General features: G+C 34.4%; 1 protein-coding gene across 1 annotated transcript in view; it reads right to left on the bottom strand.

Annotated features, from left to right (window-relative positions):
- The window catches only part of LMBRD1 (LMBR1 domain containing 1), a 127,605-nt gene that overhangs the window by 52,372 nt on the left and 63,200 nt on the right, over nt 1-12,033 (bottom strand). The window contains exon 9 of the mRNA XM_032410090.1: nt 7,617-7,820. Coding sequence (XP_032265981.1) covers nt 7,617-7,820 — 204 coding nt within the window. The remainder of the gene's footprint in view (nt 1-7,616; nt 7,821-12,033) is intronic.

The raw sequence follows: 12,033 nt of genomic DNA, 5'->3' as shown, positions 1-12,033 counted from the left end.
TGTTTTTTAAATAGTGGTAAAAGATATATAACATAAAATTTACATCTTAACCTTTTTCTAAGTATACAGTTTTGTAGTGTTAAATACATTCATATTGTTGTGCAACCAATCTCCAAGAATTCTTTCTATCTTGCAAAACTGAAACTCTCTACCAATTCAACAACTCCCCATGTTTCCCTCTTCCCAACCCCTGGCAACCACCATTCTTTCTGTTTCTATGAATTTGACCACTCTGGATACCTCATATAAGTGGAATCATACAATTTTTGTGTGTGTGTGTGTGTGTGTGACTAGCTTAGTTAACTTTTAGGGGGTTTCAGATCAATCTCAGGCCCACCTCCAAATCTCCTCTTCTCTCTCTCAAGCAATTTTCCCCAAATTATCTTTGTTTAAACACAAAGTTTTACAGTAAGAGCTGAAGAGAACACTTGCTGGATTTGGGGATTTTTGTTTTGTTTTGTTTTTACTTATAGGTACAGTTGATTCTCATTTGCAGATTCTGTATTTGCAAATCCATTTACTCACTAAAATTTATTTATAAACCTTAAAATCAATACTTGGGGCACTTGTGGTCTTCTAGGATATGTGCAGAGTAATGAAAAAATCTAAGTCACCTGATGCGCAAGTTCCCAGCTTGCACAACAAGGCAAACCATTTCAGGTCTCATACTGTAAACAAGTATCTTTTGTCTATTTAGTGTTACATTCTTTGTATTTTTGTGCTTTTGTATTGGTACTTCTGCTCTTTTAAACAGCCCCCAAGCATAGTGCTGAAGTGCTGTGTAGTGTTCCTAAGACTAAGAAGGCTGTGATTACTGAGAAAATACATGTGTTAGGTAAACTCTGTTCAGGCATGAGTTATAACTGCTGTTAGTCTTAAGTTCAACGTTAATGAATCAACCATATATATTAAACAAGTTGTTCTTCAAAACAAACACAAAAACAAAGTTATGTATTGATCAGTCACTGATTTCCAAGACCCAATCCAAGCTTTTCTACACACTTAAGTTTCATGACTGTACTAATATAAAGATGGATTAAGTCGCTTACAAGTGGGTTTATTCTTATATGAACTTCAGTATCCATACCATAAAGTTACTGGCAATCTACAAAAGACACTGTAGGTTACAGGAACTTTAACACACAATTACTACCAACCTAAACCACCCAAAACACATCTTAAGAAGCACCTACACTAAAGTATATATCTCATATAGTGATCAAGTAAAAATCTGGAATGCACACTTATACTTCCAGTAAAACATTTAATAAGACTTCTTTAAAGTTAGAAAGTGCCAGTCTTTGTCTTTAGACATACTCAAACAGTATGGCCTAAAACAAACCACCACCACCATGTAAAACATACATGCTTTAAGTATTATTCTGAGAAAGGAAATCTGCTACATCTTTATAAATTTCAAAGGGTAAAATGACATGACAAAAATATTAGTAAAGAAACATAAAATATTTCCACACACCTTCAAAACAACAACGCATTGTCTGTGTACGATGAAATTATTTTTCACTGTTTGCTCACCTTATGAAATTTAGTTGGTTTATGTTTGTGTATATGTTGGGGGGTTAGGAGATTAGTGGGACAAGCAGAAATAAAAATTTTGCTAGTTCTTTATTATGGGTCTGATTCAAATAAACAGAACCAAAAATAATAAAATGCTTAGGAATAAATTTAAACAACGAGACAAAAGACTTATACACTGAAAACTACAAAACTACTGAAAGAAACTCAAGTAGACATAAGTAAATGTTATAGATACACCATGTTAATGGACTTAAAGCCTTAATATTGTTAAAATAACAATAACACTGAAAGTGATCTACAGAATCAACACAATGCCTATGAAAAGTACAAAGGTGTTTTTTGGAAAGGTGTTTTTACGCAGAAACAAAAAAACCTATCCTAAAATTCATATGGAATTTCAAAAAATCTCAAATAGCCAAAACAATATTGCAGAAGAAAAACAAAGTTACAAGACTCATATTTCCTTATTTCAAAACTTACTACAAAGCTACAGTAATCAAAACAGCTTGGTACTGGCATAAAGGCAGATATATAACCAATGGAACAGACCCCAGAAATGAACTCTCCCATACATGATCCAAATTTGTATAATGTCTTCAAGATTCATCCATGTTGTAGATGTATCAAAATTTCATTCCTTTTTAAGACTGAATAATATTCAATTATATGTATATTTCACATTTTGTTTATCTGTTGGTGCACATTTGGGTTGTTTCCAACTTTTGGCTTTTGTGAATAATGCTGCTGTGGAAACTGGTGGATAAGTATCTGTTTGAGTCCCTGCTTGCAATTCTTTTGCAAGAAGCAGGCTCCCCGCTGAGCACAAAAGAACAAATACAGAATAATTCCACTTATATGAGATACCCAGAATAGGCAAATATATATATATAGTAAATAAAGTAATATATATATAATAAAATCAAAAATTGTATTTAAAACCTAATGAATCTATAGGTTACCCAGGCCAATTAGCTGTAAAAGCTCATAGTATGCCCTTCTGTCAGGGAAGAATTTATTCAAGTATTTAATTAACATTAGACTGTATGCTTAGACATGTGTTCAGTATTATATATAAAAGTTGTTTTAAGGAGCCATTAACTTATTCTAATTAGATGCTTAGTTTTATAAATGTCTACAACACAAAACTGATTTTTTTCCCTTGAGTTCTCCAGCAACATTTAAGAAGCTGAAAAATCCTATATATAGAACTATAACAATAGCAGCTGCAGTTTTCTGAGCTGTTTACATCAAAAGGCACTAACACTACATACATTATTTCTTTTAATTCCCATAACAAAAATAAGGTAAGTATGTAACTCCATTATAAGGATGAGAAAAGTTAAGGTTTAGAAAGGTGAAGTAACAGGGCATCTGGGTGGCGCAGTCGGTTAATTGCCCAACTCTTGATTTCGGCTCAGGTCAAGATCTCAGGGTCGTTAGACCAAGCCCCGTGTCAGGCTCCAAGCTCAGCAAGGAGTCTGCTAAAATTTCTCTCTCCCTCTGCCCCTCCCTGCACTTGTGCTCTCTCTCTCCCCCCCACCTCTCAGAAGTAAATAAATAAATCTTTAAAAAAAGAAAAAGAAAGGTGAAGTAACAAGTTTACATTGCTGGTGAGGATCAGAACAAGTACTCAAAACCAGATGTATGTGACAGCAAAATCCATGCCTCTGAAATGAGGTATGCAGGGATGCCTGGGTGGCTCAGTTGGTTAAGTGTCTGCTTTAGGCTCAGGTCATGATCCCAGGGTCCTTGGAAAGAGCCCCACATCAGGATCCCTGCTCAGCGGGGAGCCTGCTTCTTCCTCTCCCTTTGCCCCTGCCCCTCCCCCACCCTGCTTGTGCTCTCTCTCTCTCTCTAATACATAAAAATATTAAAAAAAAAAAAAAAAAGAAGAAGAAATGAGGTATGTATACCCCGCAAAATACATGGTAATGTGAAATCACAAGATCAGTAGGTATCTCAGGGGATCTAATCTTAAGGAAAAAAAATTATATTTTCTCAAAAAAATCATATAATCATCAAACTCTGAACTTTTGCATTTGCAAAAATTTAAATCTAATACATTTTATAATAAAATAAACATGGATTAGAATACAGAGTAAAAGGCAATACTAGCACAAAATTTTGAGATAGAGCATAACTTCAAAGAAATTTTGTATCAGGAGTTTTTCACAGGTCTTAAGTCACCTCCGGGATGTACTGAGCAATGCAGAGGAATTAGTGGGCCTATCTCTACCTTCTTCCACTAGGACTACTTGGATGATAATGTTTAAGAAGCACTTAGAGCATGTGACTTCCTATTTCTGAATTATATCAACTGTGCACAAACACACTGAAGAATAATTTTCATATTTCATCTGAGTAAAAAAAAGCAGTGCTTATCTCTTCACATTCATGTTAAACCCTCAATTATAGAACAGTTAAGTTTATATCCCCAGAGTTTTCCTTCAGGCATGTCTATTACTCCTAATTATTCCTATTATTCCTAACAGGCCCAGAAAATGAAAGACAGGTAAGCATTTAGATCCATATTCAAGAATAATACATTTATATAACAAAAAGAGTAAGTGGTAAATTGACTGTATGGGAGGTTTTAGCCAGTGCAATAAGAAAAAAAAAGCACCTGGAACTCTTAGATTGAAAAGGAAGAAATAAAACTGTCTTTTAGCAGCTAACATGTTCATGTACAAAAAAATTCCTTAGGAATCTATAATAAGGCTACTAGAAGTAATAATTTAGCCAGGTTGCATGATATGAGATCAATGTACAAAAACAAATTTCTACATACTAAGAAGCCAATAACTGAAAACTGAAATTAAATAAAATCATGTGTAACAGTATAAACAAAGATACAGATATATTTATCAAAATATTTGAAAGACCTCTATGCTGAACCTACAAAATACTGCAAAGAGAACTTTCAGATATCATAAATAAATGGAAAGATCTCATGTTCATGGACTAGAAGATTCAGTATTAAGATATTAAAGCCAACACCCATCTTGTCAGTTCAGATGAGAGAATGAATACTAAAGGGCCTACCATCCCTGGGCACGGCTGGATTGGCCAGGGCACCTGTAAATATAAACCTTGTTTTATACAACCCCACTAGCTTACAAGTAAAGATATAATCACCAAATTTACCTAATGAAATTTCTAACATTTAGAATAAAGGTATTTTTCAGATTCCAAGTCTCTTGAGATGGAAAAGACCTCTGAGGCACCAGACAAAGCAGTACTAGAGTGAGTACCTGCTAACATGGGCCTCCAATCAGTGGGGCTGACCTTCTCAGGAGGCCCCCTGCCCCAAATTTTGCCTTTAAAAACCTTCACCTGCAAGCCATCAGGTAGCTGAGGTCTTTAGAGCATTAGCTCCCTGTTATCCTGGGTGGTGCCACACCAATATCGTTCTTCACTGCAAAAGGCTGGTGTCAGTTTTTACTGGCTTGCTGTGTGCATCAGGTGGACGAACTCTCATTTGGTTCAAGTTTACAATATCAATTCTCCCCAAATTTCCCTACAGATTCAAAGTAATCCCAATAGAAATCCCAGTGGGTCTTCTACCTGTAGAATTCTACGTTGATTCTAAAATTTATATGGAAATGCAAAGATCTAGAATAGCTAAAACAATATTGAAAAAGAAAAACAAAACTGAAGAATTTATACTCCTTGATTTCATGACTGATTGTATAACATACCAGTAATCAAGTTTTAGCATAAGGACATATAAATCAATGGAGCAAAAAAGAAAGTCCTGAAATAGACCCACACATACACATTATCAATTGGTTTGACAAAAGTACCAAGGAAAGTCATTGAGCAAAGAACAGTCTTGACAAAAATGCTACTGAAACAACTGAATATCCATATGGAAAATAAACCCTTAAGTTATACCATCCCACAATATTAACTTAAAATGGACTGCAAACCTAAAATATAAGAGCTAAAACCATAAAATTTCCAGAAGAAAACATATGAGAAAATGATTGCAATAAAAATTTAAGGAACATCTCTTTGAATGACAGTTTAAGAAAACATAAAGGCAAGCTATAAAGTAAGAGACAACATTCACAATACATATATTTCACAAAGTACTTAATGCAGCATATATAAAGAATTCTTGTAACTCACTCATAAAACAATTTTAAAAAAAGGACAAAAGATTTACACAAGCATTTTAAAGAAAATACACAATAAGAATACTAAAAAATGCTCAGTATCATTAGTCACCAAGGAAATGCAAATCAAAACCATAATGAATTAGTATTATACATCCATCAGAATAACTATTACAAAGTTACAATCTAAGAGTTGACAAGGATGTGAAGCAATTTGGAATCCCATATTGCTGTGGGAATGCAAAATGGTACAACAACTTTGGAAAATACATTGGCAGTTTCTTATAAAGTTAAATGTACATTAAACATTACACTCAGAAATTCTACTCCTAGTTATTTACCCAAGAAAAATGAATGAAATGAAAACACACATCTATACCAGATGTTCACATCAGCATTATTCATAATAATCTCAAACTGGAAATAACTCAAATCTCCACTAAAAGGTGAGTGGATAAACAAATTGTGACATAGACAGACACATCAGGATGCTACCCAGCAGTAAAACAGAATGAATTCCTGAAAGAAAACATGCAACATAGACAAATCTCAAAAACATTTTGTTGCACCAAAAAAGCCAGAAAAAAGATTATACTACACTCTATGATTTCATTTACATGAAATTATAGAACACAAAAAAACTAAACTATAATGACAGAAAGACATCAACGGCTATCCAGGGTCTGAGTTCGATGGGACAGGGGAAGACATCAAGTAGCTTTTCGGAGTGATGTGGATCTTCCATATCTACATATCTGTATTTGGCAAAATCAATCTGCACACTTATTAAAGTTGATTTAAAAATCCCTCTACACATGGGTTCAGTGAAATAGGACAGAGTGTGTTTAACTCAAGGCAGCCCATGTTAGACCAGTTATAAATATTTATAAAGAAGCCATATAAAAAATATAGAATTAAGGTAAGGTTAAGGAGATTAAAAAAAAAAAAAGATTGAGGAGGATTTCATCATACTTCTGATATTATAAAGACAATCACCCCGCAAAAAAGGAGCGGTGACTCTTCAATAAAACTGATTCTAACAGAAGGTTTAAAAATACACAATAGATCTAACTGATTACGATATATTTTTGAAGAACTCTTTCAAAAAGCAGGTTTTTAAGGTGAGCAGTCAATGCATTTCCTTATTTCCTTTCTAATTACAAGAGGAAGACAAAGCAGAACTCAACCTGACTAACCCTTTCACGAGGCTCTCTAAAACATTTTTTTTAAAACTTAGCCAAAACCCACTTTATAGCTTCACCTTGCCTAACTTTCCTTAAACCAGTCTATTCACTGCACTTTCTAAATTACAACTTACACACTATTATATACATAGCTTGGTGTTTGAAATGCCAGATACAGAATGGACAATATAGAAGTCTATGGCCAGCAGTTCTAGCTACTTTTTAGACTCAGAGTTGTATTATTATGCCCTTAGTTCAATGTAGGTACCACTGTCTGAAGAATTCATGGCTAGCAAATGATACTTTCAAAAAAGAAAAGAAAGGAGGAAAAGAAGGAAAGGAAGGAAGGGAGGGAGGGAAGGAGGGAGGGAGGCAGTAAGGACTAATTAATGGTTTTCTGTCCTAAATAATACCTTTTTATATACTTTCAGAAACATACCATCTAACAATGAAGCAAATTCTATTACTTTCAGTTTATAGGGTTCCTGAGTTCTAATATAGGTCCCAGTTCTCCTATTTATGGAGAAGTACAAACTTGCAAAATGTGTTAGCAACACACTGTATTACTTTCTTATATTTTAAATTTCCCAGCATCTCTGTTATAATACTTGCTTTACACATGAGTAAATGAATGAAGCTCAGAGAGGTGTGTAACCGGCCCAAACTACCAAGTGACAGAGCTATGATTCAAAATCACTTTAACTCCGAAATCCATGCTCGTAAGTACCATGCTGTAATTCCTCACAAAGAGAACTCAATTACTCTAAGAGGTCTACATAAACTTGGGAAAAGAGTGACAACATAATTTTTTTAAAACTCCATTTACCTTCAGGGGACGCAGAGCACCACAAAATTTTGTCCACCAGCTGTTTTCAATGAATTCTAAGTGCCTCTCTCTTTTCCTAAGTGTTCGTAACCTTTCTTCAAATTGTTTTAAGGCGCGTTTATCCCTTGCTGGCAAAGGTCGACCATCTTTGCTCTGCAAGTAACAGAACAAAATAAAACAGTTTTTTACCATTAAGGTCTTAGTAAAGTACCCATCAGATTTATCAAATTATGCAACAAAACCTTTTTTAGGTTGGATACTCCCTAGGCAAATTTACAAACTGGAAAAAAAAAAAAAATGACATCTTTGTGACAATACACATCTCTGAACCAAGATCAGCATCAAAATATAGATGTGTGTACATTTAACACCGAACTTCTTGATTCCTATTTTCCAAATATGTGGTAAAGTTACGTGGAAAGGAGATAAATATCTTTAAAAATGCCCTTTTTATGGGGCACTTTATTCAATTTGTTCAATTACTCTCTCTCACCTCCAAGCTCCTCTTTCTATCCTTTATCTTAATATATTTGGTTCTACCCCTTCTCTCCCTTTGGTCAGCCCCTGATTCAGATACAGCAGAGGGATGTAATACTAGTATGTGCTATGCAGAGGTATTTATAACAATTGCTAAGAAATGTCACTTTCTTATTCTCCAAGTACTTTTGCAAATAAGTCATGTTTTCTTCGGCCAGCCTACTGAGAGGTAACTTTCATCCATCTATTTTTATGTGATGCTTACTATAACCATAAGCAGTACCTTTCTCAATGGTGGTTCAAAGATAACACTTTCCCGCTTGAACTCCCCTGCCCCCAAGTATCTTCAACTGGATACAATAATTAATTACAATAATATGACAATTGCTAAGTACAAAAAGGTGAAACATAAATTTGTTTGCTTTTATTGGAAGCAACAAGAAAAATATTTACATGGAACTGCGTTTTTAAAATGTAAAGACATCAGGGGCGCCTGGGTGGCTCAGTTGGGTAAGTGTCTGCTTTCGGCTCAAGTCATGATCCTGGGGTCCTGGGATTGAGCCCTGCATCCGGCTCCCTGCTCAGTGGGTAATCTGCTTTCTCCCTCTCCCTCTGCCTCTGCCCCTCCCCAACTCATGCTTGGGCTTGCTCTCTCTCAAATAAATAAAATCTTTAAAAAAATAAAATGTAAAGACATCAGATATTAAAATGTTAATATCCCTATTCAGGTTTAAATAGATTCTTAAGAGAGAGACAACAAAATTGCTCTCTACATATGCAGTGCAGCCTCATCTGAAATCACAGCTATAATGAAGACAATATTCAAATATTCTTTAATAAAGATATCTACACAGTAATAATGATCTCTTTACATAATGGCACTGCCATACTCTTCTGGAACCAGCCGTCGTCTTCCATACTTTATCAAACTGCTTCTCGAACTTTATCATGCATAACAATTACCTGAAAAGTTTGTTAAACACAGATTTCTAGACCCTATAAATAAAATTTAGTTGGCCTTGGGTGGGGCCTAAAACGTGCATTTCTACCAAAGTCCCAGGAGATGCTGGTGCTACTGTATACTTTGCACACACTAGACTATATTTAATTATCTCCATTCCTTTAAGTACAATGGGTACTATCGAACTTCTTCCCAAGAAAAAGGAACCTCAGAGAAAGGTATTTTTGGAAGGACAAAGGAATAAAACAAACATTCCCTTGTAGAAGATAGATCCAGGCAATAATACTTCAAGTGTGTGGCATGAGAAAGGTACAGTACTTTGTATCGTAAACATACAATTTTTCTCAGAAATGCCATTCTAATATCCAAAGGATACCAACAATGAGGTAGTTTTATTTAACAACTAGCTTTCACTATTTCAGAAAAAAAGTTAGTAAAGCGATTTAAGGGTCCACTAAAAATAAACCCAAGTTATATATCTGTCTACTTGGTGAGTATTTCAGTGGAGTAAGGGCTTTGCCTCTGCTTTGCCTATTGACCAAAACAATATAAGAATAATTTTGGTCAGAGAAACAAACACCAGGATAGAAACCCAGCAGTCAACTAATTATCTCATCTGGAAAAAAAAATGTAATTATAAAGCATATGAATACATACCTTTTGTTTTAAAAAAAGTAAAACATGAAAGCTTCCCTTCGTACTATCCCAGAGTACCACTGCCCTTTCCTACTATTACCTCCATTAAGCAATACAATATCCTTCTACACATTTTCTATGTATTTGCATGCATGCATATCTGTTAATATTCGTGTGGGTTTTTGTTGTACATAATAGCTAACATTTCTTGAGCACATTTCTTGTGCCTAAAACCGATCTGTTCTTTACCGTTTATTCTCCTTAAATCTTCATAATATAACTTTGAAGTTGGTAGTAATATTATTTCCATTTATTAGAGTAGGAAAATAAGGCCCACAGATAATTACATGCATAATAAGGAGGGCTAGAATTTGAACTGAGAGAATCTGATTTGATTCTATTAAGATATATTCTTCAGTCTATATAAATCTACCTCATGCATACCACATTATACCATGGTATATTAATAAATACCTTATTTTTGAACATTTAGATTGTTTTCTTTTTTGGGAAGCATTAACGATGTGCATGAACATCCTTCTTCACCCAGATATAAGTATATACATATACTTGAGTCAGAGATGCTCCTAGACATCAACTGCTGGATTAAACTTTATTAAAAGGGATGTGTTTGTGTGTACAGGCACATGTCATATCATACAATTTTCTTTAAAAAGCTGTATATTTTACATTCCCACAAGCAGTATATCTATCCCCAAAATCTCACTAATACCTGACAAAGGTAAAAATTTTAAAGACTTCTAAAAGATAAAATATTGAGATGCTCTAATTAGCATATCTCTGATTACTATCTCTGATCACAGGGTGACCAACCATCCTGGTCTCTGTACTCCAAGTTCCATGTCCTGGAAAATCCCCTCAGGTCCCAGGCAAACTGGAATGCTTGGTCAACCTACTTACTACTGAAGAGCTGAAGCATCATTTTATATTTTTCACTGAAGAATTTAATTTTTCCTTCAGTAAACTCTATTTGGGTCTTTTGTTCATTGTTTCTATGTATTGCTTGCCCTTTTTTCTAACTGATTTGAAGATGTTCTTTATACATACTCATACTGCAGATTATTTCCTCCTACATTATAGACTTTCTTTTGGTGGTGCTTTTTGGGTACATAAATTTTACTTAAAAATGTAGGGGCGCCTGGGTGGCTCAGTCGGTTGAGTGGCTGCCTTCGGCTCGGGTCATGATCCTGGGGTCCTGGGATCGAGCCCCACATCCAGCTCCCTCCTGAGCGGAGAGCCTGCTTCTCCCTCTCCCTCTGCCTGCCACTCTGCCTACTTGTGCTCTCTGTTGAATAAATTAAAAAAAAAAAAAAAAGTAAAACTCACCAATCTCTCAATTAGCATTTGGGGTTTTTTTGTGTCATGTTTAGAAAGGTCTTCTATACACCAAGATAAAATTTTACTTTCACTTTCTCCTAATGTTTTGTAAATTTTGTATTTGATTTGAATTCAGGGGGTCTACGAAAATTTCATATTTTGTCTTTTATAAATTTCCACCTAAACTTACGAAAAACTGTCATCTCTACAATATTCAATCTTTCCAATCAGGAACTGATGAAGTTCTCCATATATTTCAGTCTCCTATTATGTATTGCAATAAATTTTATTTAATTTCTACCAGGACGATTCTGACATTTCTTATTATTTTATAGTCTGCAGCTATTGTGAATGAGACCATTTTCTACTACATCTTCCAACTGGTTAATGATTTCTATATGTTTGTATCCAGGCACTTTGATGAACTCTTATTAGTTCCATTAATTTGTTGATCATCCTTTCAGATTTTCTTGGTAGATGATATGTGAATAATAAGGATATTTCCCTTTTCCTCTCTCTCCCTCTTATGTTTATACTGGCATTCTCTCTTATCTGACAAGGACCTCCAGGAATATGCTAATGAGCAACAATGATACCGACCACACTGACCTATGTGTGACTTCAATGGGAATGTTTAATTCATCATTAAGTATGACAGTCATTATAGATTTCCTTTCCTAAGTACTCTCTTCTCTTCTAATTTGGTAAGGCTTTTTTTTAAAAAAAAAAAAAAACGTAACTACAAATTGACTTTTACTAAATATTCTTTAGCAGCTATTAAAATGCTTATATTTCTCATTTATCCTCACTACATTAAACTACTTTAGTAGATTTTCTAATGTATCATCCTTGAATTTCTAGGATAAACCTAATCTGATAATTATAAAATATTTTTATTACAGCACAGGTTTGAATTGCTAATATTTTTCCTTATATTAAAACATTTGCTTCTAT

The sequence above is a fragment of the Phoca vitulina genome, unplaced genomic scaffold, assembly GCF_004348235.1.
Source record: "Phoca vitulina isolate PV1807 unplaced genomic scaffold, GSC_HSeal_1.0 scaffold11, whole genome shotgun sequence".
Classification (NCBI taxonomy): Eukaryota; Metazoa; Chordata; class Mammalia; order Carnivora; family Phocidae; genus Phoca; species Phoca vitulina.
This window is presented reverse-complemented; position numbering and strand designations above follow the sequence as displayed.